At 53.1% G+C, this 27,742-nt stretch overlaps 1 protein-coding gene across 3 annotated transcripts; it reads left to right on the top strand.

Annotated features, from left to right (window-relative positions):
• The first annotated feature begins 598 nt into the window (after window positions 1-598).
• On the top strand, window positions 599-27,742 carry Cabp1 (calcium binding protein 1). Of its 3 annotated transcripts, none has more exons than XM_076561307.1 (7): window positions 6,139-9,548; window positions 14,627-14,809; window positions 20,019-20,049; window positions 20,878-21,021; window positions 25,544-25,653; window positions 25,853-26,000; window positions 27,284-27,742. In XM_076561307.1, the coding sequence occupies exons 1-7, from the start codon at window positions 9,504-9,506 to the stop codon at window positions 27,307-27,309; spliced, it is 687 nt and encodes a 228-aa protein (XP_076417422.1). In that variant the 5' UTR covers window positions 6,139-9,503; the 3' UTR covers window positions 27,310-27,742. The 3 variants fall into 3 exon arrangements, with proteins under 3 accessions (XP_076417421.1, XP_076417422.1, XP_076417423.1); XM_076561308.1 differs by having other exon boundaries at window positions 6,144-14,080; XM_076561306.1 differs by lacking the exons at window positions 6,139-9,548; window positions 14,627-14,809 and adding an exon at window positions 599-1,286.

Here is a 27,742-nt window from a genome sequence, read left to right as displayed (position 1 = left end):
GGTGGGTGGGTGGATGGGTAGAAACACAGACGCAGCAAATGGGTCCTACCTGGAACTTGATCGCCACCAGGCACTTCCGGGACAGGTAAACGGCAGCCAGATGCCACCTGGCTCTTCTTCTGTTGTGACAACTGTGAATTCTGTGGCTGACTTGCAGGGGCGGTGATCGTCCCACCGCGCTCGGTGGAGGGTGGGTGGAAGGCTGCATAGATGCATTCCTTCTAGCATTTGACCTTCCAGGTCATCTGACTCCTGTGTGTGGGGGTGGTGTCACAGAGTGCCCGCATCCCGACTGAGTCTCTAGTGTCCTGCACCCCTTTGGTCCTAGAGCCAAAGTTGTTCCCTCTGAAGAGTGCATGCACCCTTGCTTGCGTTTGGGGGCGACGGGCTGACCCCGGGCACGGTGGGATCCTGCACACATGAAGATAAGGGGCTCCGCCAGTCCTTTTGGGGAGGTTCGCCTGCCCCTTCCCTAGCGCTCCTGTTTGGTGCCGCAGCGCCCCCTTGGCCACCAGAGGCACCCGGAAGCGGGACTCCCCGAGCGCGGGGCGGGGCGAGGGGCGGGGCGCAGCGGCACCTGGGCCGCGGGAGAGCAGGGGGTGGGCTCTCGGGGGACAGCAGGCTACCCCCCCAGATCCGCAACGCCGGCCGCCGGGAGCTCCGGGCTCCGGGCGCAGAGGCTGCGCTGTCACATGGGCGGCGGCGACGGGGCCGCATTTAAGCGGCCGGGGGACGGCGCCCGCCTGCAGCGCGTCCTCGGGCTCGGCTCCCGCCGGGCGGCCCGCTCCCTGCCCTCCGGGGGCCCCGCACCACCCCCGCCGGGCCATGCGAGCGCGGGCCCCGCCGCGATGAGCTCGCACATCGCCAAGAGCGAGTCCAAGACGTCGCTGCTCAAGGCGGCGGCGGCGAGCGGGGGCAGCCGGGCTCCCCGCCACGGCTCTGCACGGGACCCCGCGCTGCGTGGCCGCCGACTGACCGGTCCCTGCCCCAGCTCGCCGCCACCGTGCGGGGATCCGAGCTCGCGGAGGCCCCTGTGCCGGCCCGTGCCGCGCGACGAGGGCGCGCGCGGGAGCCGGCGTGGGCTGCCCCAGGCGCACTGCAGGCCCCGGGAGACGCTGCCGCCAGCCCGCGGGAGCGATGGGGAGGAACGGGGGCTGGCGCCGGCGCTCGGTCTACGGGGGTCCCTGCGATCGCGGGGTCGCGGGGACCCGGCTCCCACCGGTGCCCCCGAGGCGGACCCGTTCCTCCACCGGCTGCACCCCATGCTCAGCTCCGCCTTCGGCCAGGTAAGGGCCGCGCCCCTCGCCCGCGCTCGGGGCACCGGCGCTCGGGACCCTACGGCGGCGGCGCGTCCCTGGCCCTGCTCGCTCTGCCCGGTCGGGGCGCACCACGACTCATCTTGTCCTCCCGCGGCCCTGGTGCTCCTCCACCCCCGTGTCTGATTCAGCACCCTATGCGCTGTCCACACTCCGGGCCTCTTCCTGGGCATCACTCAGCCGAGTCTGCCTGGCACCTGCAGGAGCGACCTCCGCAATCCTCCCGGAGATTTCCCCGGGTCGTGAGCGGTGCTTGGAGGAGGCGGTGCCAACCCGCTCCTCTGGCCTCTGGGAGCGAAGGGCTTGGGGTCTGGTAGGCAAAGGGGAGGAGGGCCTGGGAGTACAGGGACTTGCTTGTAGATGTGTGACGCTAGCCGTTACCCAGAGTGTCCTCAAAGGTCTGAGAAAAGTTAGGGGATTGGAAAAATGGGGAGGAGAAGAGATGCCTGGGCAGGCGTGGAGGGTCTGTCCAGAGGTACAGCTCCATCTGGAACTTTGGAGCGTGTTAAGGAGGATGGCATTCCAGGGATGCCATCTGGATGTCAGTAAGGCAGTTGTGGGAGAAGACCCAGAAAACACAAGCCTGAGTTGGTGTGCATTCTAGGGCCAGGGAGGCCACCGAGGGTCACCAGAGACCCCTTTTATTTCACCCACACCTTTGCCCGTGAGGATTCCAGTCAGCCGGGCATTTACAAACAGCTTCCCCCTCCATCCAGTTCAAGGCTACAGTGTGGGGTTGTGTCATAGGAGCCTGTGAACTTCTGAGCAAAGCCGAGCTTTCCACTGGTTCCGAGTCTTCATTGAATCGAACTCGCGGCGGTCAGTTCTGCAGAGGCGCAATCCGGATGCTGGCATGGTTTCAGACTCAGGGGGTGGTCTCAGCGTTCCTGTGGTAGGATCTGGTGCAAGGAAACTACCTCAGGCTCGCGGCTGGCTGTGCTGGATCAGCACTACAAGGAGGAGGCCGCGTGTGTGTGTGTGTGCTGCTTCAGATCTGCTCGTTCCTTTTCAAAATACTACTCTGCGGTGGCTTATGCGGGTGGGGCTCTGTCATGAAGGCGGCTGCACGTGGGTTCGGGATGCACGGGACTGCTGAGATGGTGTGACAGGGCCAGCGGCGCGTGGCTTTGTTCCGGCAGGGAGCCCTCGTTAGCGGTTCTCTCAGCGAACTCGCACCGGTGCTCAGGAGTAGAGGTCTGGATGCAGAGCCCTGAGAGAGTTAGCCTGGCTACATGCCGAGGGAAAAATGTTCACTGCAGTGGCTCGGAGCCGTAGCATGTTAGGACCGATCTGTGGGTCTGGGCTGGGTTGTGACCCAAATACTATGTGGTTAGCGGGTGATTTCGAGCCACTCAGGTGCCACGCACTTATGAATACCTCCTGTGCCGGGGCATTGGTGGTACACTAGGTAGGAAGAGAGAGGTGGGAAAGACAGCCAAGATTTGGGCTGTTTTGGAGCTCCATGACCTAGCAGTTTGGAAGGTGCCCAGTCACAGACTGATGATTCAGTTTTGCCGGTGATCTGGGAAAAGGACCCCGGCTCCCTGCTCTTGCAGAATGTGCCCACACAGGCCCTCTCTGGGCTCAGAGCCTTCCAGCACCCGGCTACTCCAGTCTTCCGACCTCCCAGTCATTAAATGGAGACTCTTCTCCAGCCCCACGTTCTGAAATGTCACAGGGTCACTTGAGTCAGGAGGAGCTGGAAGAAGGTCCCATGAAATATTTACTGCCTCCCTCTGGAGGCTCCGGCCTCGCGGAGCTGCAGACTCCCACCCCCGCCCCCACCCCCAGCACATTCAATTTGAGTTTCCTGGTGACACCTCCCAGGCATCCGTGTGAATGGCAGCGATCAGCCAGCGACCTGGGACGACAGAACCGGTCTGGAGTTACTGTGTCAGAGCCTCCAGTCTCCTGGGACATAAAGGAATTAGTCTTTCCTTACTGTCTCTTTTCTGCATTAGAGACAGGGTGGGGGCTGAGAGACAGCAAAACGCGGCCCCGAATACAGAAATTTCCAGATGGATCTGCTTAGGGCAAAACATATTTGGTTCATGCCTCTTAACTTATTTTATGTTGGGCCTCAGGTGGATTGCTTTATTTCATCAAGGCTTTTATTTACTTGAAAAAATAGAAATCAATCATAGTGTCTCAAGGAGAACTGGGGAGGTCAGATGATTTATGCGGGCACGGGTGCAGAGCTTAGACCATTGCGTGGTACAGAGCCAGGGCTGTGTCTGTGTCTGGTATTATTACTGTTCTTGTTGATGACGATGAACTCCAAGGATGCATTTCTTTTTTGTTGATAACAGCGGCAGAGAGAGCCAGAGTTAGGCACACTAGAGGTATCCAGATAGACTTTGGGAAATGAGAATTAAGATTCCTCCCGTGACAAGCTGGGCCGTCTTTGCTGTCTGCAGGGAGACAGTGTGGCTTTGAGGCTGAGGTGTGGGTATGGTGGCTGAGAAGGTACTAGAGCTCTGGCTTCCAACCCTGCCTCTGTCACTTGGTGTATTTATGACCTCGGCATCATTTTCTCTCCATGGCCTTGGCTTCTTCATCCAGAAATGAGACCGGGGGAAAAAGTACCTTGCAGGGTCTTGACGAGGCTCACACAGAATTAAGGCTATCAGAGGCCCGACTCACAGTGAGTGCTGGCTAGAGAGCAGCCTGCATTAATGGGACTGCTCTCATTAATAGTCATTAAAAGAGCGTTGTCTGAATAAGTGCTGTGTAAGGGGAGCAGCCTCCGCGCCGCGTGAAGAAGGGCTTTAAAGGACCCAGAGCTCAATGTCAGTGGGCTGTCCCTGGTTCTGCCGGCTAAGGACGGTGTCACCCAGCCGCCTAGGCAGACTCTGTGGTGTGAGAAGTGACCTCCTCCATTAAGCGCGATATGGGGCTTGGGGTCTCGGGAGACACATTATGAACAAACAAACCTTCTGCTCGAGCACTCAGCTTGAGAAGAGACGGATGCAAATAAACCCCACAGCTCTGGTCCCATCCTAGAGAAACATCTCTCTTGATCTGGGGTGGGGGTGGGGGGCTGGCAGGCGCGACCAGCCCAGTGTCCATCCAACATGTAAAGGGATCACAGTGTCCATGAGTGGACGAGTGACTAATGTCACCTGTGTCTAGGCTATGTAGGGCTCCTAGTTCCCGTGGTACGGATGAAGAGTTCGGCCAAGGTCATGATGGTTTGAGTCTTATGGGTTCAACTGCACCAAGCCTGTGTTTTGAAGGCCTGTGAAGTATCATTCCTGTCCCACCAGCTCCCCTCTGGGGCCCGGGGATGAGGGAAGAGAAGGCCAGCTTGTGGTGTGTATCCAACATGGATGATAGACGTGGCTTAGGCCGTTGGATGAGCATCTTCTGGGACGTCTGGGTATCTGCGTCTGCCTCCAGCTGTTTCCAGTGACCACTGGGGGTACTCAAGACCTTGGTCCAGAGGCCCCTGCACAATGATCGGATTCTGTCCTCGTTATCGCCACAGCAACCTGGGAGGGTTGGCATTGTCCTCCCCCGTTTTAGAAATGAGGACACAGGTGCTGGAGAGGGCGGTGCCTGCCAGAGGTCATACAGTCAACAAACCATAACACCTGCCACCTGAGTGGCACCGTGCTGGCTGGGAGGGAAGTTGTCAGGAGTGTCCACAGAGCACCGCCATGCTGTACCCGAGCTTCCACCCTGAGGGACCTGGCACTAGGGTGCCACCCAAGTTCATTTGCTGCCGACAGAGCTGATCAAGACCCAGGGCCAGTCTCCCCGCTAATCAGGGATAACCAGTGATGAGCTCATCCCTCTCATCCTATTATTTCATTCCAGAGTTCAAAGTGTGGCTCCAGAGGCCATTTTATTGATGGATGAAAAAAATGGGGGTACAAGGTGCTCTTCGCTTCTCAGAGGAAGCCCCCCCCCAACCTTCAGCCAGGCTGCATTTTCTAGGGAAGGTCAAGCCATTCGTGCCTCCTCCTGCCCTCTGCCAACCCAGTTCAGTTTAAGGAGACTCTAAAACCCCAGATCTGGCCCCCCTGGACCCCTAGCTGACCTTAAACCTCAAGCTAGTGTCAGCCCTATTCTTACCCCAAAGCAGAATGGACTTCAAATTTTTTTACATTTACTTACTTAAAATGTGTGTATTCCAGGTGTGGTGGCGCACACCTTTAATCCCAGCACTTGGGAGGCAGAGGCAGGTGGATCTCTGTGAGTTTGAGGCCAGCCTGGTCTACAGAGTGAGTTCCAGGCCAGCCAGGGCTGCACAGAGAAACGCTGACTGAACAAAAAGCAAAAATGGATACATAAAGTATGTGTGTATGTGTGCTACTGTGCATGTTTGTGTATATGTGTGTGCATATATTGTGTGCATGTGTGTGTGCATGTGTGTGTATTTGTATGTGTGCATCCTTCTGTGTGTGTGTGTGTGTGTGTGTGTGTGTGTGTGTGTGTGTGTGTGTGTGTGTATAGGTCAGAAGACAACTTTCAGATGATTCTTTCCACCATGTGGGTCCCAGGGATCCATCTGGGGTTTGTGAGACTCATCAGGAAGCACTCTGACCCACTGAGCACCCCCAGAGTGGGCTTCCGTTAGGTGTTTGGTTGGTTTTGCCGTAGTCTGCCTCCTGTTTCCAAGGACAGAGGCATTGTCCAAGGTCGCCGGCACCTGCTATGGCTGGGATTGGCCTGCAGGGGGCAGGAGTCACCAGGGCTAAGAAGACACTGAGTGGAGGCTGCACCTAGCCCTTTAAGACAGATGCTAGGCAGAGGAAGGGACAGTTTTCAGGGGCCAGACAGTGGTGGCGGTGTGCGTTCGGGGGGGGGGGGGCTTGTGTAAGTATTGTTTCGTGCTCTGAGTTAGCCTGAGACCCCCCAAAGTCCAGTGTGAATCTGGTCCGCCCCAGGTCCTTCTGCCTCTGCATTCCAAGCTTGGACCCCTTTCTCCATGCATCTTTTGACTTTATCTTTTTCCTTTTTTAAGATTTACTTATTTTTATTTTATGTGTATGAGTATTTTCCCCCGCAGGCACATATGTGTACCACATGTGTGCCTGGTGCCTTCAGGGCTCAGAAGAGGGACATCGGATCCTCTGGACCTGGAGTTACAGAGGATTGTGAGCAGCCACGTGGGTGCTGGGAACCAAGCCCGGGTCCTCTGGAGGAACAGCCAGTGCACTTAACCACTGAGCCCTCTCTCCAGCCCCTCTCAGTGGATCTTAAGGCCAACTACAGGTTAGAGTTCCCGAGGGAGTAGAGTAGACAGCCTCAGTGCTCAGACAACCGCCTACACCCACTGAGCAGGGATTGCAGAGCGGGTTCCAACGGCCAGGGCTGAGAACCTGCCTTAGTCTGCGCTTTTCTCTCCATCTAGTCAGACCCGAGGCCCAGCCCCAGCCCTGCCGCTGGCTGGAAAGAATTTATAGCTGAGTGTGACGGCGCACAGAGAGGGAGCTATAGAAGGGTCCAGGGTACGAGGTCATGTCAAGGTCATAATCAACGACATCTCAAGCTCCAGGCCAATGTGGGTCTCAGCAGGTAGAGGTGCTTTGCCGCCAAGTGTGACGGTCGGGGTTCAAAACTCAGGGTCCTCGTGGTAGAAAGAGAAAGTTGACTCCAAAAAGTTCTCTTCTGGCTCCCACACACTGCCTCTCCTCACACAAATCAATAAATGTGATTTTAAAAATTAACAAACAAGCCGCAGTGGTGGTGGCACTCGCCTTTGTTGATCCCAGCACTCGGGAGGCAGAGGCAGGAGGATCTCTGTGAGTTCGAGGCCTGCCTGGGCTACAGAGCGAGTTCCAGGGCAGCTAGGGCAGTTTCACAGAGAAATCCTGTCTCAAAACAACAAAAATAAAACAAATAAAAAATTAACAAACAAAAAGAGTTGACAAGCCAGGCATGGTGGTGCACACCTATACACCTGCACCTGGGAGGCAGAGGCAGGAGTCTCCTCCATAAGTTCGAGGCCAGCCTGGGCTAGAGAGTAGTCCAGACAATCTGTCTCCTAGGTTTTACAGGAAACACTATTTATTTATTACCCAGTGTAGCCCATGTCTCCTTTTCTAGGTTCTGTTGGCAAGCCTCTCCCTATCTCCCCGGACTAAGCGCACTCTCGTGTCGTTTATCAGGGTGTGTGGGTCTCTTTCTTAGCGGTTGTCTTAACTGTGGTAAAGAGCTGTGCTCCTCACGACCTCTTGCCCACCAGCTAGGATGTCAGCTCCCGCCGTCCCTCCTCCTGGTTCGCGGAGCCAAGCACAGCACCCGGCGCATAAACGCTGGGCAAACGATACTTCCCTCGTCCACTTGAATAATTACTTATCAGCGCCTATTATGTACCACAGGCTTTCCTGTACGCACTACATTAGCCAGACAGGGAAAGTCCCCTTTTCGAACGGAGGAAACCGAAGCTCAGGGATGGAAGGGGATCACAGGCAGAGCCGAGCCTCCACCTCAGACCCCAGATCCTTTCCCACTCGTCAGAGGCCACGGAACCTGACCCCTGGTCCGGGCCGAGTGCTTCCTTCCTGGGTTTTTGCATTTCTGTTAGCTGCCTGTTCCTCCCTTCCCGGCATTTTTACCCTCTTTCCTGCCCTTTAGCTGTTCCCACTCGGGCTCCTCCTTTTGTCCTCGGGGAGTGGCCTCCCCCCTCCTCCCCCTCCCCCTGGAGTAGGGCCCAGGCTAGGCACCAAGAAACTGCCTTGGCGATACCATTCCCTGGACAGCCCCGGCACACAGCACCGCAGCCACGGTGAACTAGCCAGCGGCCTCCCTTTCAGCCTCCTAGGAGGGAGTCTGTGCCACCCACTGGGCAGTTCACCCAGTCATCTTCTCTAATGAGATTTCTGACCAGACACCCAAACAGGACACAAGTCCCCAGGAGAGGAAGCCGTCTGGGCTGAAGTCTGTGATTGCATCAGGGGCCTGGGCGTGGGTCAACCTCCTGGGCTATCTCTGGCGCCCCCTACTGGGGGCAAAGCTGGATGCGAGGAAACAGGAATCCCTGGGTACCGGCCACAATCGCCGCTCTCCAACATCCGAGGCTTGGGAAGAATTCTCATGCCAAAGCAAGAAGGTGGAGGGATGAGGAATATCCAGTCATTTGTAAAGTCCCAGCTGTGGGTCTTCGAGGATCATTTCTAAAAGACCAGCCTCCCTGTTCTGCACTCCAACGAAGCCAGTGAAAGACCCTTGGTCAGGATTAAGCAGAGGATGAGGAGGACCAGAGAGACCTTGGTCACGTCCTCTGTGCCAGCACCGCCTCCATCCCGCCCCCCTCAGGGCCATCTCTTGCCTTCCCAAGGGTCAGGGAGCTTTTACGGAGCAAAGAGAGCAGAAGGAAAGAGGTGATTACAGCTGTGGGTTCAGCTGCTGCCAGCCCTGGAGCCTCATCCCATGTCAACGATGAGGCAAGTGTGAAAAATGGAGCGTAATAGAGACGTCACAAGATCTCCCAGGCCCTCGACCGAAAACCACCTCGCTGTCCATCCAGCTGGAAGTGCCAGTGGCTGATGAAGCATGCTTGCCCGGCTCACTGCTCTTCAGAAGAGGCATACATCTCCCTGGGGTCCTGTGTGTGCATGCATGTGTGGTGTGTGTGTGTGTGTGTGTGTGTGTGTGTGTGTGTGTGTGGTGTATGTGTTTGTGCGAAGATAGCTTTGCAAGCTGTGAGGCACCCTGGCTTTGGGGGTCCAAACTAGCCAGCTTTCCCTTCTGGATCTGCTGGCCTAATTCCCAGCTGCAGCTGCCACCTTGGGTCCCCCTCCCCAAGGCAATCTCCCTGCATATTTGGCGGCGTGGAAAGGAGGGGCTGAGGGAAGGGGAGAGAGAGAGAAGCAGAGAAAGGACTCTGGCTAATCTGATGTTGATGATCCGAAAGGCTTCCCAGCGCCAGTGCCCTCTGCCATCAACTCTCCAGGGGATTTTTTTTTCGGTGCCACGCACTCTTCTGCCTTTGTCTCCTTAAGAAAGTTAAACCTAGATACACAAACACACATACAAACCACCAGGAAAGAAAAAAAAAAAATCAGCAGGAGCAGGCAGGCGAGCACGCGCGCGCTCGGGCTCAGCTCTGTCCTGGAGGAAGAGCCGCGCAGGCAGAGAAACGCTGGGGTTGGCAGTGACCCAGACTGAGGTCTCCTGGCCCCCCAGGAGCCTCCTTCATGGACCCAGAGATCGCCAGAGGGGCTGCGTCAGTGTAGGATGGGCAACTGCGTCAAGTCCCCACTGAGAAACCTCTCGAGAAAGGTATGTTTGCGGGGCGCCCAAGTCCTGGTTGCTGGGGTCTGGGGGGTGGGGGGCATCTTGCTGCCTGCCCCCAGACGGCATGGAGTGGGTGGGCATCTTTCTAGGGTGTCTGCCCAAGGTTGTGTCCCCGTTCTAACTTCAAGGTACCTTCCCGTAGCAGATTCTTGCGTCCTAGGCAGGCTCTGAACTAAAGTTAGGGCTTAAAGCTGCCTTGGGTGGGGGTTGAGGGGCGGCAGGGTCTGGGAAGGCCATATTTGGGATTCACGCAAGAGCTAGGAAAGAAATCATGTGACTTTGGGACTTCTGGGGTGTAACATGAAAGTGTGGATTCATAGGCTGTCAGTGTAGAGCCTTAAAGAATCAGACATCCTCCAGGAGCAGGCCTGGGGGCCCGTAGGGGGTCTGTGCTCTTTGCTGGTACTCTCCAAGCCTTCAAAAACTGGGGGGCTTGAAGGAACCCCATTAACCAAGCACATTTCTCCTTTTGCTTCTCTCCACAACCATTCTTGAGTCAGGTGTGAGTGTGTCAAAGGACCAGGTCTTAGGGACCAGGGTGGCTTCTTTTGAGAAATAGCGTGCCCAAGAGATACGTGGGTCAGGAGTGTACCTGAGTGTCACTTTGCTGAGTGGATAAGTGAGTTGCTTATATGCTAGGACAATATTCTTTTGCAAGAATTCCTTTGGGGGAGCGAGGGTTCTCCCCTCTGTCGTCCTTAGGAAGGTCTGGGTTGCATCTGCAGCGGGTTCCTTTCAGGTGGGCTTTGCCTAGATCGCCAGTCCTCTGCAGTCAGGTCATAGACTCATGCGTCAAAGAAGACATGACTGATAAAGATATCTGCCTCCCGGATTTTCATTTTCCAAATAAGAAATGATTGCCAATTGAGGGGGCGGGGACTGGAGGGTCGGGTGACTCGTGTAAGGTTTTTGGATTGGTTGATGGAGCCTTCACTCAGGTCCCATCCCCTCTTTCCCATTAGGTTTCTGACCTCTCAATTTAGGACACTTGGGGCTTTTTAGCCTGCCGCCCTCCTCATTCGGCTAAGCTGCTCACATCAAATTCCATTTAATCTTCGCTGTTACTTGGATTGCTGGGAGGCCTGGCATTTCTATTGTGTATCCCCAGTGCCTCATCGTCGGTCCTTCTCTTGGAGGAGGCTTCTGCCTCTTAGGGAGGTGATTTGGGGAGGCAGACACCGATCTGAATTAGAGAGGATCACAGGCAAACAGGGACGCAAAGGCTCCTAACATTTGCGTGGGGAGGTGAATTGAAGAACGAGCCCTCTCCTCCTCCGCCTCCTCCGGCCATCTTTCCCCCGCACAGCGGAGCTTAAGTCAGAGCACACAGGTCTTCTCTTTCGGGCCATGTGATCTTGGACAAATTACTGAACTTTCGGCGACTGAGTTCCTTGGCCCATCCATCAATAAGGAGTGCTAATGTCTACCTTCCTCTTCCAACGCGTGTGTGTGTTATCGGGGAGCAACCCCAGAGTCTCACACATCCCCCAGGCCGGATGTGTGGCCTTTTGTTGTTGTTTTTTGTTCTGCCTTTTAGAAAACGGGCTTATGCTGGAAGCTGCACCTCAGCAGCTTGTGTACTGGGATTTCAGGTGTGAGGCAATACAGCTGCCTCCTAAAACTTAACTCCTTCCTTTCCCTTTTTCTTTTTTCTTTTTAGACAAGGTCTCATTGTGTGGCCGTGACTGGCCTGGAATCCTCTAGGTAAACTAGGCTGGCCCCAGACTTCAAGATCCCCTAACTCTGCCTCCAAAGTGCTAGGATCAAACTCGTGCATCACCACACCCATTCCCCAGTATTTAATGCTCAAAATGATTGTGTGCTGTGCACAATGCCAAGTGTGTAGTACCGGACACGTGTTAAGATTTCATCGTCATCAGAGATACAGGGTAGAGTAGAAAATCGGAGAAGATGGGGATGGTCGCCACTGCTCTCAGGTTTCCCGTTTGGTTGTTGCTGCTTGTTTATTGTATTTGTTTTGTTTTGTTTTTGAGGTGAGGCCTCTGTCGGTAGCCCACGCTGGCCTGGAACTTGCTCTGTAGCCCAGGCTGGCCTGGAACTCAAGATCCTCCTGGCTTTAGCTGCGGCAGGTTGGAAATATCGTATAGGCATGAGCCACCATACCCAGGCGGAGCTTGTTACCCAGAGCCTCTCGTACATGCTAAGCCCACGCCCCTACCTCCGAGCCACGGTGCACGTAGCCGGCGAGGGTCAAGGTCCACGGGATAAGTGATCTTAAATCTTAGGAGTTATTTCTTTTTCTGGGTTATTCGCAACATATCAGACATCTGCCATCTCACTTGCTCTTTTCCACCAAATAGTCCTCTTGGCTAGTTGGCAGGGAAGGGAGCTGGATTCCGAGATAAGGGTTTCCGAGGTCACTCAGTCGCTAGCAAGCAGAGCTGGGATTTTGAGCCTGCACAGTGTAAAGTCGGAGCTGGTGTTTTATGTGTGCTTCTTCTTTCTCCCGCTGCCAGAAACGTTATTCATGAATTCCCAAATATGACCTTCGAGATTGCCTAGTCCGGCTCCCTACCCCGTGCAGCGAAATGTCCTCTTCCCATCTCATTAAGCCTGTGCCCTTCAAACTCTCCCTGGCTGTGAGCAGAGGAGGGAGTTTTGACCTGTGTGCCCTCGGCCAGCTTGCATTGTTAGGGAGCCAGAGGTCATGGTGTTCCCTAATAGGCTGGCCTTTCCTGGTTCCAGGCCAGACATTATTGGCCCCTGGCTCAGCCTCTTGACTGGAAGCCGAGGAGCTGGACATGGGGATAGGTAGCCTGCTTCAGGCCCTGAACTGGGCAGGACCAGCCTGTCAGGTGCCATCATGGCTGACTGGGGAAGAATAGCTGCCTCCCGGGGCAACTTGGTGCCAGGCAGAGTTATAATCAAGAGAGGCAGTGGAAATTCCCCAGCCACCGCTGGTTCCTTCTTCGTGGGAGCAAATTCCTCTCCGTCCTTCTCATTTCTTGGCTGATTGGCAGATGTTCCTCCACTTCCTCTGGAGCCAGAAGGCACCCAACATCTCTTAACTTGCTCTACCAACATCATCCTTGTCATCATCATCATCACCATCGCCGTAACCACGGCAACTTCATTTATTTGGCTCTTACTGTGTTCCAAACACTGTGCGGGGCACTTTATAGGCAGCAGCTCACTCGTTCCTCACCAGAACCTTGCGGATACAGATGATCACACACACACACACACACACACACACACACACACACCCGTGTGCGGAGAATGCTGGGGCACGGGGGATGAACAGAGCCGCACAAGGTCACAGAGCGGGCAAGACGGTGTCCGGAGCCAGCACATCAAACCCTCTTCGGATCCTGTACCACCTGCTGCCGCCTCCTTCTTGGACTGTGCTTCTCCTGAGCCAACATGCGTGAGATTCAGCCAGAAACGGAAAGTCTGCTTTTCCACAAACATCTCCAATAAGATTGCTTCCTGGAGTTAGCCCCCCTCACACACACACCCCCATCTAGTCCCGGCTTCTCTTGGGACTCCTTCTTAGAAGGAGAGTCTCTCTTTTCTTTACTAGTTCCAAGCATAGGTTCAGAGGTATGAGTGAATGGAGCCAAGATTCAAGCCGGAGTGGGCCTTGGTCTGTCCCACATCCCTCGTGTTCAGAGATTTCCTACAACCTCCCCTTGAGCCTTGGTCGGAGACATTGCGTCTCCTTTGAGGCACTGACATCCTGTTCCTCCCCCTCTAGGTCTGGAAGGGGCTTAGGGTGTTAGCAGGGGTTGGAAATGAGTCTCCATCGACAGCCCCTTTATAGGAGGGCTTAGGGGAGAAGCATGAGAGGACAGGAGAAGAGAGGTTCCTCTGGGACGGGCTGGATGGGACAGACAGAATACAGCCCTGTGTGTCTCAGACAGATAGTTCTCTTGGGGGTCCAGCTACCCTGCCTGTCCTTGGGGACGTTCTGCTACAAACTTCCACACTGAAGAGTGGCTGTCCCTCGCAGGGCTGGGACTTGGATTCTTGAGAGGCACTGGCCTGCTGGGAGGCCTGGGTCCAGCCATATGTTGTGTCTGGGTCCGGGAAGGTCTGTGGGGCAGTGCTGACTTTTTATAACTGTGGGAATCTGTGGGGAGGACGAAAGCCTGGCCGGGGCCTGAGAGCGCAGCTATATTCGGTCAGCTGGCGAGGCCCCAGCCTCAGCCTCTTAGAGGTCAAGCAGGCCAAGCCAGCCTGGGCATGCAGCCAGGGAAAGAGGGAGGGTAGGCAAGGAAAATTGCTGGAAGACTGCCCAGTCATGCTGTCATAAGCAGGTGGAATCCGGGTACAGGTGGGTCTCGTCTGACCCACGGGTGCTATCAACCAGGTTTGGCACCTGTGGGCAGTAAGTAGAGCCGCCCATTTAGCGTGGGCACACAGCACCCATCCCCCCCACCCCACCCCCCCACACACACCGTCCTCACCTCTCACAGCCTACCTGCCTCATTTGTCAGCCATGGCATCTACCTTTGTGACCTTTAGTCAGCAGACTTGAGGAGCCTATTTTCGGGGTAACCAGCTCTGCTCACCCTCTGGGCCTTCCAGTGTATGTGGGGGGAGGGTCCAGCTGGGGCAGGGTCTGAGTCCGTGAGAAACTGGGAAGACAGAATGTAGGTCCGAGGGTTGAGCTGAGACACTGGGAGCACTTGGGGGAAGGATGTGGTTCTGTGAGGCACTCGGAGTGAGGGCGGAAGTGCTCCGCTCTCTGAACTGCATGCACCCTGTGTGTGTGTGCGTGCCTGTGTGTGTGCGTGTGTGTGTGTGTGTGTGTGTGTGTGTGTGTGCTCGCACATGCGTGCATGCGTGAGAACACCCTACTTCAAGCATCATATCTATAGAATGCTCCATGGGACAACTCTTTCAGCCAAGGATTGGAGCCTCCATCTGTCGGATCAATTATATACTGTCCTTGTACATGCTAACGCTCTCAGAACTTCGCCATGTGACTCTCAAGGATCTCCTGGAATCACCAGCCAGGCCGGGGCTGGGAGGATCCAGATGAACAGGGAGGAGGTGACACCTCACCTCTCTTTTTATTTGCTTGGTGTTGGCTGAAGATGCGCCAGGAGGAGAAGACCAGCTACATGGTGGTGCAGACGAGTGAGGAGGGCCTGGCCGCCGGCGGCGGCGAGCTCCCGGGACCGCTCATGATGCTGGCCCAGAACTGCGCAGTCATGCACAACCTGCTGGGACCCGCCTGCATTTTCCTTCGAAAAGGTTTTGCCGAGAACAGACAACCTGTACGTAAGTTGGCCCAGTGCCGCCGGCCAATCCTGGCTTCACAGGGCATGAGGGGGGTGCTGGGGGAGAAAAGGGGTTCTCTACACAGCAGGCCCCGTCTTCAAACACCCGGCTTGTGAATCTGATTCTTGAAGTCTCCCACTCATGGCTCCAAAGTGCGTGTGTGTCAACCAGTAAGAAATAATTCAAGCAGGGGGCTGGAAAGATGGCTTAATGGTTAAGAGCACTGGCTGTTCTTCCCAAGGACCTGGGTTGGGTTCCGAGCACCCACTTGGTGGCTAACAACCATCTGTGACTCCAGTCCCAGGGCATCTGATGCCCTCTTCTGACCTCCATGGGCATCAGGCATGTACATCATACACACATATTCATACGGGCAAAACCCTCAGACAAAAATAAAATAAGTGTAAATAAATAAGGTTTTTTGGGGTTTTTGTTTTTGTTTTTTTTGAGACAGGGTTTCTCTGTGCAATTTTGGTGCCTGTCCTGGATCTCGGTCTGTAGACCAGGCTAGCCTCGAACTCACAGAGATCCACCTGCCTCTGCCTCCTGAATGCTGGGATTAAAGGAGTGTGCCACCGCAGCCCGGCTGGTAAATAAAAGTTTTTAAAACAAAATCATAAGAGCAGAGGCTGGGGAGACGGCATTGATTTAGTTCCCGTCACCCACTAACACGCCGAGCACGGTGATGGGTGCTGAGGAGTCGGAGACAGGGCCTCCAGAGCTGGGCCTCACTCGCCAGCCGAGAACCAGTGAACCCCAGGCCCCAGTGAGAGGCCTTGTCTCAAAACCTAAGGCGGATGGGGCAGGGAACAGGCTGGTGAGGTGGCTCAGTGGCACTACTCTTTCAGGGGACCTGAGTTCGGTTCCCAGTACCCACATCAGGAGGCTCACAGCTGACTCTAACCCCAGCTCTGTGGAGATCTGATGCCATCTTCTGGCCTCCAAGGGCACCTGCATTCATGTGTGTGCACACACCCCATAAAAAAACAAACAAACTAACAAAAAACGGTAGGAGGCTAAGGAACAACACCCAAGGTTGAGGTTGACCCCTGTTCTCCACATGCACACTGCTCATATGCAAGCACACATACCCCTGCACATACACACACACCCCTACATACACACCCCTACACACACATCTGCACACACATACCGGCACATGCACCACTACACACACACCTGCACACAGACACTTGCACACCCACCCATATACACACACCCTTACACACACATACCCACACATACTCCCTTACACACACACTTGCACACACACATACACACCCACCCACCCCCACATGCACCTACACACACACACACCCTATACAAACATCTCTGAACACACACCCCTGCACACACACCTGCACACACATAGATAAATAAATAAGCATATACAATCCTTTGGGTGCCTTACAGCATGCCCTCAGTATGCTGAGGAAGCCAATACTATGCTAAGTGTCTTGGTGAATTGCCTCACCAAAGCCCCATTTCACACGTGGGGAAACTGAGTCTGATGCAGTAGCACATCTGAGGTCACACTAGCAGGTGTCAGAGGTGGGATTCAAACTCAGGCAGCCCAAGTCTACACTTGCTGTGCTCTAACCAGCAACTCTCTGTACTCAGAGGCTCTCCTGGTATTCTACACCGCGATATCCAGTGTGGCAGCCACTGACCACATGCGGCTGTTGACCTGTAAGGATGTAGCTAATGAACAGAATTGTTTTTGTTGTTGCTGTTGGTTTTGGTTTTTTCGAGACAGGGTTTCTCGGTGTAGTTTTGGTGCCTGTCCTGGAGCTCGCTCTGTAGACCAGGCTGGCCTCGAACTCACAGAGATCCTCCTGCCTCTGCCTCCCGAGGGCTGGGATTAAAGGCGTGCGCCACCGCCACCCGGCTATGAACAGAATTATTAATTTTTATTTTATTTTAATTAAAAGCTCTGTTTTTGCTGAGGATTGAGCTGGGGTCTTGTCTATGCAAAACATGTCTTCTATCCTGAACTATGCCCCAGCCCTCCAGTTCAAATGTAAGTAACCACGTGTGGCTACTGTACTGAGCAGCCTCCTAAGGTGTCTGAGTTGTCACAGAGAAGCAGGTAATGAGGATGGTATGGATACAAACATTTGTAGATTGCACTGATTAAATTTCAGATGCTAAATGCTTGCCTTGAGGAACGCCCACCAAGGCCCTAGGAGGTAGGTACTGGCATGGAGCCATGTTACAGAGGAGGAGGCCATGATGGAGTTCATGTTACTTAATGAGCAGGAGTGATCCCCAGCTAGGAGGCAGCAGCTACCCGTTTTGCCCCTGGGTCTGCCTGACTCTAGGTTCTGGGGGCTTCTTCTGTCTGCACAAACTGGGGAGGAACTATGTATGTCCCCAATGCTGCCTGCTCCCCTCAACCCCCGGGATTAGTGCATATATCAGTGTGTAACTAAACTGCTCCAGACACAACACGTGTTCCTCCACGGCCCTGCCTGGGGTTGGGGGGCCACTGAGTGAGCCTGGGAGCAGCTACCAGGGCTGCTGTTGCAGGCTCACCATGAGGCAGTGAGGGCCTCACTTTGCCTCTCCTTGGAATCTGGGAACACAGCAGAGTGGAAGGGTCTGCAGTGTGCACTCCCTCCCCAGACCTGCAGAACTCGGCCTGGAAGAGGGGCAAGCCGCTTAGGGTCTGGGATGGGAGAGGCCCAATTCTAGTGAAGTAACTTGTCCCACCGAGGAAACGTTGCATACTTGTGTACACATGCGTACATCCAGTTGCCCGTTTCCTTGGGGCCCCACATTTGGGGATTCAAGCAACAGTAGATCAAGAAATAATTTTATTTCGAGACAGGGTTTCTCTGTGTAGCCCTGGCTGTCCTGGAACTCACTCTGTAGACCAGGCTGACCTCGAACTCGGAGATCTGCCTGTCTCTGCCTCTGGGATTAAAGGAGTGCTCCACCACCGCCTGGCAAGAAATAGTATTTTTAAAACTGACGTCTGAGGCTGCTGAGATGGTAAAGGTGCTTGCTGCCAAGTCTGATGACCTGGGCTCAACCCTCAAACTCACACGGTCGAAGGCAAAAATTGACTCCTGCAAGTTATCTTCTGACCTACACACACACACACACACACACACACACACACACACACACACACACACAAACACATCACAAATAAATTGTTAAAAACCTTTCATCTGGGGCTGGAGAGATAGCTCAGTGGTTAAGAGCTCTTGCTGTCCTTGCAGAGGACCTGGGTTCAGTTCCCAAAACTCAGCAGAGGCTCTCAACTGTCTGTAACTCCAGTTTCGGAGGATCTGATGTCCTCTTCTGGCCTCTTAGGGCACCAGGCCTGAAGGTACACGTACAGGAAAAACACCCATACACATCAAACAAAAATAAATCTTGAAAAAATTTTAGGGTAGAAAGATAAAACCTGGTACCTGCACTGAAAAACACACAGATTATTTTTTTTTTTGTCCTCATTTTCTAAACAATACAACACGGCAACTATTTGCATAGCATTTGCATCATATAAATAGAATAAGTCATCTCGAGATGATTTGAAGTGTACCGGAGGAGGGATGTAAATTATATGCAAATAGCATGCCATTTTATGTAAAGGACTTGAGCGTCTTTGGATTTTGGCATGCCTGGGGTTTCTGGAATCAGTCCCCCACTGATAGTAAGGGGTGGCTGCTCTTCACTTATTTTCACTTGCTGGTGCTAGGATACGTGGAAATGCGTCTTTCTGGCCATCCGAGAATGTCCGGGAACGCAGGTCTCTGTGTGGGAGCAGGGGTGACCCTTGGGGCACAGACACTCTGCCAGCCTTTTAAGGGAAAATCCTTGCATCACTGCCATGGAGACGGCACTCCCTGCGAGGAACTCTTTGCCCTCGGCTGGAAATGCCCCCTGGGAGGACCCGGGAAGTCGGTAGCCTGCTCATTCCAAACTCACGCACACTTTGAACGGCAACACAACCCTTTCCTTTGGACAGGATCCTCAGACCGCAGTGCCGGTATCCAGGAGGCCTTGTCTCCACGCCCCGCTGTCTCCACGCCCCGTTGTCTCCACCCTTCTTGGCCCCACCCCACTGACAGAAACCTTTGCGATGCCTCGCACTCACTAGAGCATTCCTATACATCTGCGTTAATGATCCGGGTCTCTGTCCCTGCTGTGAGCCTCCTTGGGGTCACAGATCTGCCTCGTACTCTTCCCATCTGAAGGCAGAGAGCTGGAACATGAGTGCCCGCCTGTATCTCTTCTGTACCTACCTGCCTCCTTTCTCGGCAGGCCTGGGGTGCCGGCTATCACCATCAGGACCCTTCCCCGGATTTCCCTAAATTTGCTCTTTGGAGACTTCTCTGGTACCAGTTTTTTTTTTTTTTTTTTTTTTTTTTTTTTTTTTTTTTTGGTTTTTCGAGACAGGGTTTCTCTGTGTAGCTTTGCGCCTTTCCTGGAACTCACTTGGTAGCCCAGGCTGGCCTCGAACTCACAGAGATCCGCCTGGCTCTGCCTCCCGAGTGCTGGGATTAAAGGCGTGCGCCACCACCGCCCGGCCTCTCTGGTACCAGTTTTAATGCCAAGTTTCTATGGTTCCCTGTAGAGGTATGGGCCCTGCTGGAGGTTGCAGATACGTTGCTTGGGACACTAGCAACCCCAGGTCCTAGGCTGTGTCCCTATAATGGGCAGGGTTTAGGCGTGGGGTCACATTTGGGGAAGGTGGAGACAGTACCCAGAATGCAGGACACAGCTCCAACCCTTCCTTACATAGCCTGAATCCCCCTTTCTCTTTCTGGGGCTGCCTATGTGGTCCCTACCTGCTCTCCTCCTGTGGTCCCCCATCTTCCATTGCCCTGTAGGCTTCTGATGCCTGGCTGCTCCTGGTGTCCTTGGGTGGTGACTTCCCCGGCCCTGTTTTATTTACAGGTTTTTGCTTCTGGACCAGCTTTGTTCCCAGCTTCTTCTTGTGTCTGGAGAAGGGTGCAGTGCTTTGGTGGCCTGGTTTCTGTGGGGACTGTGGGGTTCCTCTGTCAACACTCCGCTGTGACTCTAAGACTTGGGGACTGCATCCTTCCCCATCAAGGTCCAGAGAGACCTCTGCTCAGGTCCTGTCACGCCCCACCTAGCTCCTGTGGCCACTTGGATGGCCCCCACTGGATGGGCATGTTGTGAATTCTAGGTCCCTTGCCACTGCTAATGCGACATGTTCTCTTGTTTCAGGACAGATCATTACGACCAGAAGAGATCGAAGGTAAGGGCAAGCCCCCGGGGAGAGGGCTGCTCAGCTGCACAGGAAGGTGTGGGTGGGTTTGGGTTTGGTTTTGGTTTTCTGAGATAGAGTTTCTCTGTGCTGTTGCTGGAGGGCTTCTCTCCAGGTTCCCCAAACCCCGCAGTCCCACAATCCACATATAAAATAATCACTCAGACGCTTATAATACTTATAAACTGTATGGCCGTGGCAGGCTTCTTGCTAACTGTTCTTATATCTTAAATTAACCCATTTCTATAAATCTATACCTTGCCACGTGACTGGTGGCTTACCGGCGTCTTTACATGTTCCTTGTCCTGGCAGTGGCTGTAGTGTCTCTCCTTCCTTCTTCCTGTTTCCCCAATTCTCCTCTCTCCTTGTCCCGCCTATACTTCCTGTCTGGTCACTGGCCATCAGTGTTTTATTTATATACAGCAATATCCACAGCACTGTGCAGCCCTGGCTGCTCTGGAACTCGCTCTGTAGACCAGGCTGGTCTCAAACTCACGTAGATTCTCCCAGGCCTCTGCCTCCCGAGTGCTGGGACTAAAGGCGTGCACCACCATGCCCAGCTGGTTTGGTATTTTGAGACAGGGTTTCTCTACACAGTCCTGGCTGTCTCGCAACTCACTGTGTAGAACAGTAGGCAGCCTTGAACTCACGGAGACCCACGTGTGGGAAGAGTCCCTGGCACAAAACAGGACATGCTGGGCGAGCAGGAGCCCTAGAGGACTCCAGGGTCTACTTCCTGTGCTGGCCCGGGGCTGTCTTTGCCTGAGATGTTCTTTGGGTCCTCTCTCTGACCACATCTACCCTTACTCACTTCCCCAGAGCTCCGAGAGGCCTTCCGAGAATTCGACAAGGACAAGGACGGCTACATCAACTGCCGGGACCTGGGGAACTGCATGCGTACCATGGGCTACATGCCCACCGAGATGGAACTCATTGAGCTGTCTCAGCAGATCAACATGAACTGTGAGTCCCTGTCCTCCAGGTCACACAGGCCTGGGGCCAACGTCTGTGACCAGCTCTGTGGTCCAGTTCAGGTCACTCGTCCTCTGAGCCTCAGTTTCCTCCCGCGTGAACAGGGTTGTAATGAGACAGTAGAAAGGAGTTATGGGGCGCTGGAGAGATGGCTCAGCGGTTAAGAGCACTGACTGCTCTTCCAGAGGTCCTGAGTTCAATTCCCAGCAACCACATGGTGGCTCACAACCATCTGTAATGAGATCTGGTGCCCTCTTCTGGCCTGCAGTCATACATGCTGTATACATAAAAAAGAAAGAAAAAAAAAAGAAAGTTATGGTATAGGTGAGTAACAGCCCAAAACGCGGCTCACAATAAGAAGTCAGGGGATGCCGTTAGCATTATGAAGTCCTCTGTCTTTATATGGGTTCTCCAGAAACAGGGATCTGGGTTCAAGGCATCTATTAAATAAGGAAGCGCAGGAAGGGGAGGGACATGGGGAGGGGAGGGGCCCACACGGGGTAGACTCACACCAGCTGCCACAGGAGGCAATGGAGTGTCAGCCCACTCAAGAAGCTGATACAGAATAGGCACTGAAGGCAGAGGATGTAGCTCAGTTGGTCGAGCGCTTGTCTAGCATGTTCAAAGGCCAGGGTTTGGTCCTCAGGAATGCATATGATTTGGCTAGAGATATCTTCCTGTCCCCACCTCCCCAGGGCTGAGAACACAGGTACACACACACAGACTGCCACAGTCAGCACTCGGGACATGGAGAGAGAGGATCAGTTCTAGATGGGGGCTGGAGAGATGGTCCAGCAGTTAAGGGCACTGGCTGTTCTTCCAGAGAACTCAAGTTTGATTCCCAGAACCCACACGGCGGCTTATAACTGTAACTCCATAAGGCTCTGACCCTTTCTTCTGGCTCTGTGGGCACCAGGCATGCACATGGAGTATAGACATGCATGCAGGTGAAAAACTCATACACATAAAATAAAATAATAAATCTTTAAAAAAAATGTTTCAAAAGAAGAAGTTCAGGGTCACCCTCAGCTACATAGCAAGTTTGAGGCCAGCCTGGAATACATATGATTCTGTCTTGATGATGATGATGGTGGTGGTGGTGATGATGATGATGATGGTGGTGATGATGATGATGGTAGTGGTGGTGGTGGTGGTGGTGGTGGTGATGATGATGATGGTGGTGGTGGTGGTGATGATGATGATGGTGGTGGTGGTGGTGGTGATGATGATGGTGGTGGTGATGATGGTGGTGATGATGATGATAATGATGGTGGTGGTGATGGTGATGGTGTTGATGGTAGTGATGATGATGGTGGTGGTGGTGATGATGATGGTGGTGGTGGTGGTGGTGGTGGTGATGATGATGGTGGTGATGATGATGGTGGTGGTGATGATGATGATAATGATGGTGGTAGTGATGGTGATGGTGTTGATGGTAGTGATGATGATGATGGTGGTGGTGGTGATGATGATGATAGTGATGGTGATGATGTGATTATGGTGATGATGATGATGGTGATGATGGTGGTGGTGGTGATGATGGTGGTGGTGATGATGATGATGTGATGTGATGTGATGACAATGATGATGATAGTGGTAATGATGGCTGGAGTTTCACTGCCTGGGGGGCCAGTCCCCACCAGCACAGGGCTCAAAGGGAACCTACAGAGTCATCATACTATGACTTTTTTATCTGAGGGAGTTAGGGAAAAGACACCACACACTCTCTTGATGATTTCCTTCTTTATTCTTCTCTATTCTTCTACTATATATTTTTTCTCTACAGCTTATATACCCCAAAAAAGTTTTTCAAGGAATATAGGAATTGCAATGTGGTTACATTTTATTTTTCAAGTGAATGATTACAATGAATACAAGTAAAAACCAGCATGTTTTCCATATCCCTTCATGATTAAACATTTTACATATTACAGGTGAAAATAAATTACCCCAAGAACCCACATACATTCATACCCAAGCAACTTGTTATAGACTAACAATGTAAGCAAGCAAGGTGTTCTTTTACTGGCAGTTACAAAGAGAGGACCAATCACTTTATTACTTATATTGAAAGGTAATTTTTTTTTTTTTTGGTTTTTTGAGACAGGGTTTCTCTGTGTTTTCCTGGAACTCACTTGGTAGCCCAGGCTGGCCTCGAACTTACAGAGATCCTCCTGCTTCTGCCTCCCGAGTGCTGGGATTAAAAGCGTGTGCCACCACGCCCCAGCAAAAGGTAATCTTATAAGGAATCACAAACCTAAACTTTTATACATGAAAAACAATCAGTCAGCTCTACTTTAAATCTTTAGGGTGCATACCCACTCATCAATAGTTTTTTATATACAGGAGATTGAGGGCAGAAATGAGTATAAGGAATTAATCATCACCTTTGGTCATCAACCAGTCCTAGGAAGAAAGGTACGTCAGCTAACGATAATTGTTCTTGTTCGCTGACTATGTGCCTTTCTAAACCTTTAGATTGTCTTCTTGGGTTTTTCACCTCGAAGCTATTTGACAAAAACATCTTAGTCTAACTTCAAGTTATTTTCAAAGCTATGTTTCACCCTGAAACCTGTGAACACATCTCTCAACATTAAGAGTAAAAGAATTTAAGCCAGCTGGGCTAACTGGGACTCAATTGTTTTTCTTTTCTTTTCTTTTTGAGCTGAGGATCGAACCCAGGGCCTTGTGCTTGCTAGGCAAATGCTCTATCACTGAGCTAAATCCCCAACCCTCAATTGTTTTTCTTAATCATTAACCTAAGCCACAGTCTATATGGCTCCTCAATAGAAACTCATGTGTTGTAGCAGTGTGACACTCCCTTGTTTATATATTTAATCACCAAAACTCTATTTAAACTAACATTATTATTATCATCAATTAGACAGTACAGCTTAAGAAGAAATCATCTTCATAATAAGCCACAGGTAAAAATGCCCAGTAGGGTGAGATGTTTCCACGAGATAAACACACTACATTACAGGCAGTGGAGGTCTCCCCACACCCATTCACACCATGCCAGATACCAGAGAAAGATAACAGCAGCAAACATGTGAAGGCAGAGCAGAAGCAAAAGACATTCCGGGGTCTGTGGTCTCGGGGCCTTGCCTATCATCACCCATCAGGGAGTTGCCTCCTGGTGGGGTGACACCCTGACGTCAGTCAACTGCCATCTGCTGCTCCTCTGACATGGCCACCAGCACTGGGGAGAGAGCCAGTGAGGCAGTATGTACCAATCACTCCGGCACTGGAGAGGGAGTTGGGCCTAGTTGGGCCTTGCTGGTCTAGTACTGTAGCTGAATCAGTGAGCCACGAGTTAGTGGGAAACCCTGCTTCAAAAAATAAGGTAGGAGCTGGGTGGCGGTGGGTGGCACACGCCTTTAATCCCAGCACTCAGGAGGCAGAGCCAGGTGGATCTCTGTGAGTTCGAGACCAGCCTGGTCTACAGAGTGAGATCCAGGACAGGCACCAAAGCTACACAGAGAATATATATATGTTGTAGGAAATATATATATGTTGGTAGGAACAATGGAGGAACATGCCCGACATTGACCTCTGGCCTTTATAGACGGACATACACCTGCACACAGTAGGCACATTACACACACACAAATAAATGCTATGCTGGAGTCCCCCAGGCCTCATCCCTCCAGCCTCATATTTCTTCCTCATGCTGCAGTTGGTCCCTGCTGAAAGTCCTAGTCAGCAGCCCTGTCTCCTTCCACCTCCTGAGAGTCCCTTGGAAGCTGAGTTTGTATCTGCACAGCTAAAGTAAAGCTCTTTTAGCCTTCCTCCAAGAGTGTCTTGGCCTCTCCATCTCTGAAATTCTTCACCCTGCTCCGTGGCCCGATGCTTCTTTCTCCTATTCCTGGTTCCTTTTTATCCACTTTTTGACTGTTCCCTTTCCCTGGCCGCTCCTCCAGTCATTGTTTGACGAGCCACCTGTCTGTGGTCTGTCCTCACTGTTCTCGATCACCCCCTGGGCCTGGAGATGGGGGAGTGCTGTGGGATAATGCCCTTGTACGCTGGTTTAATAAAACGCTGATGGGCCAGTGGCCAGGCAGGAAGTATAGGTGGGGTGAGCAGGCAAGGAGAATTCTGGGAAGAGGAAGGCTGAATCAGGAGTCACCAGCCAGACACAGAGGAAGCGAGATGTGAAGGCAGAACTGAGAAAAGGTAACAAGCCATATGGCAAACGCAAGGTCCTGGGTTCGATTCTCAGCTAAAAAAAAAAAAGTCATATGGCTAAACATAGGTAAGAATTATGGGTTAAGCTAAGTGTAAGAGCTAGTCAATAATAAGCCTGAGCTAATGGCCAAGCAGTTATAAATAATATTAAGCCTCTGTGATTATTTTATAAAAGACTATGGGACCATGGGTGAGAGATTTGTCCCGACTGCAGGGCCCGGGCAGGACCAGAGAAATCTTCCTACAGAGGAGACCAAGGAGGTTGCTTGGAGAGAGATGGGCAGTGGGGGGTTGAGGATGACCTACTCCCTTCTTTCTGCTCCAGTGGGTGGCCATGTGGATTTTGATGACTTTGTGGAACTAATGGGACCTAAGCTCCTGGCGGAGACAGCCGATATGATTGGTGTAAAGGAACTGAGAGATGCCTTTCGGGAGGTGAGTGGCAGCTGGCGACAGGCAGGGGTGGGCAGGCTGAATCCCAGGCTCAGGATGACTATGAAGAGTTCTAAGTCCCTGGGTCCCCGGCCACGGGAGGGAACTTGGCTAGAAGGAACCCTGGGATGGGGGGCACTGCTCAGTCTTGAGGTCGGCCCTCCATCCGCGCCGCCCTCTCCCCTCCCTTCACCCTCTCCAGTTTGACACCAACGGCGATGGGGAGATAAGCACCAGTGAGCTTCGAGAGGCCATGAGGAAGCTCCTGGGCCATCAGGTGGGTCACCGAGACATAGAGGAGATTATCCGAGATGTGGACCTCAATGGAGATGGACGAGTGGACTTTGAAGGTAGGCGGGGCTTAAAAGTGGGTGAGAAACAAGCCAGCTGGGGAGCGCCCTGACTGCGCATGCCCCATGCCGTCACCAATCCAACGCAAGCTCTCACGCTTCCTCCTCGCCTTCCTTCCATCTACTTGGCCATCACCCGTCCATTGCATCTGCCCGGATGCCTGTTCGGTTTTTCATCATCTCTCAAAGCCATCCGCACAACCACTGACCCATGCATTCATCCATCCATTCATGCATCCCTTCATTCCGCTATCCATCCATCCATCCGCGCGCACATCTCAGTATCTTGTCCCTGTCCACATCTCTCTGTTCCCCCACACCTCTGTACTTTGTCCATATAGTCATACACTTCCCGCTGCCTGTGTGTCCACCCATAATCCCATCGGTCTCTCTGTCTGTTCAGACATTTCCCCATCCATTTTATACCCATCTGTTCATACATGTACCCATCCTTGTGTCCGTCTGCCCCACCTGTCTGTTCCCCACTCATGCTGTTTTCTGAGGACCACACTCCTTGGCCTGACCTCAGGCCCCCCCTGACATCTGACCACAGCCCTGCCATAGCATCTACCATTCCTCCACTCTGAAATACTCGAGATATGTGAACCTGTGAGGCCATCCCGTGAATACGCTGTTCTTTGTGCCAAGTGCCTTTCGTTTTATTTTCTACTTGGGCTAAATTGTTTTAATTGCATCTACCTATCTATCTATCATCTATATCTATCTATCTATCTATCTATCTATCTATCATCTGTCTATCTATCATCTATCTATCTATCATCTATCATCTATCTAGAAAGTGTGTGTGTGTGTGTGTGTGTGTGTGTGTGTGTGTGTGTGTGTGTGTTCGTGTTCCACGGCGTGAGTACGGAGATCAGAAGATAACCTGCAGGAGTTGTTTTTTTTGTTTTTGTTTTTGTATTTTTTTTTTTTTCTTCCATCAAGTGGGTCCTGGGGATCAAACTCAGGTCTTCAGGCTTGGCAGCAAGCACCTTTATCTCCTAAGACATCTCACTCACCCTTGAGTGAAACCCTATTCGTGTTTTCCGAGACCCAGTAGGAGGCGTTCTTCCCAGAACACCCCTGCCCTCTTCTGCAGACTGAGCCTCCTCTTTCCTGGCCTTTGTAGCCCTTCCCAGAGCTGCCTCACCAAGACGCAGGGTGGAGGGGGTGGGCAGCGCAGCCTCGGAGCAGGGGCGATCCGGAGGGGCCTTGGCGGCCGTGTTCTGTGCTGGCTCCTGACTGCCTCTGTCTGTCTCCACCCGCTCCTGTGCCCTTCCCAGAGTTTGTCCGGATGATGTCCCGCTGAGGCCGCCAGGGCTTCTCCAGGACTGCCAACTCCCACAGGCGGGGAGAAGAGCCGAGCTCGCCTCGCCTCACTCCGCAGTAGATGCCGAGAGCCCAGGATGCAACGGGCGGATGGGGCCTGCCTGCACCCCGGGGAGGTGCCCACCCCGGACCCCCACCCCTCCGCACTGTGAAAGACTCACAACTCCTGCAACTGGAAAAAAGGGGGGCGCCCGCCGGCGAGGAGGCCGCAGTGCCAAAGCCGGTAGAGGACATGCGAGGCGCCAAGTGCCATGTGCCCAGCCGCTGCTGGCTGGGTGGGCCAGGGAGCCCACCAGCAGACCCCACACAGCATGTCTGCCCCGGGGCAGAGCCTTTCAGCGCCCTCCTGAGCTCTACGCCCGTCCCAGCTCGCCTAGCCCTTTGATCTCAGAACCAATAAAAAAAAAACGAGA

This window comes from Peromyscus maniculatus, chromosome 23 (assembly GCF_049852395.1).
Source record: "Peromyscus maniculatus bairdii isolate BWxNUB_F1_BW_parent chromosome 23, HU_Pman_BW_mat_3.1, whole genome shotgun sequence".
NCBI lineage: Eukaryota > Metazoa > Chordata > Mammalia > Rodentia > Cricetidae > Peromyscus > Peromyscus maniculatus.
Note: the sequence above shows the minus strand (reverse complement) of the source record. Positions and strands in the feature narration are given on the sequence as shown.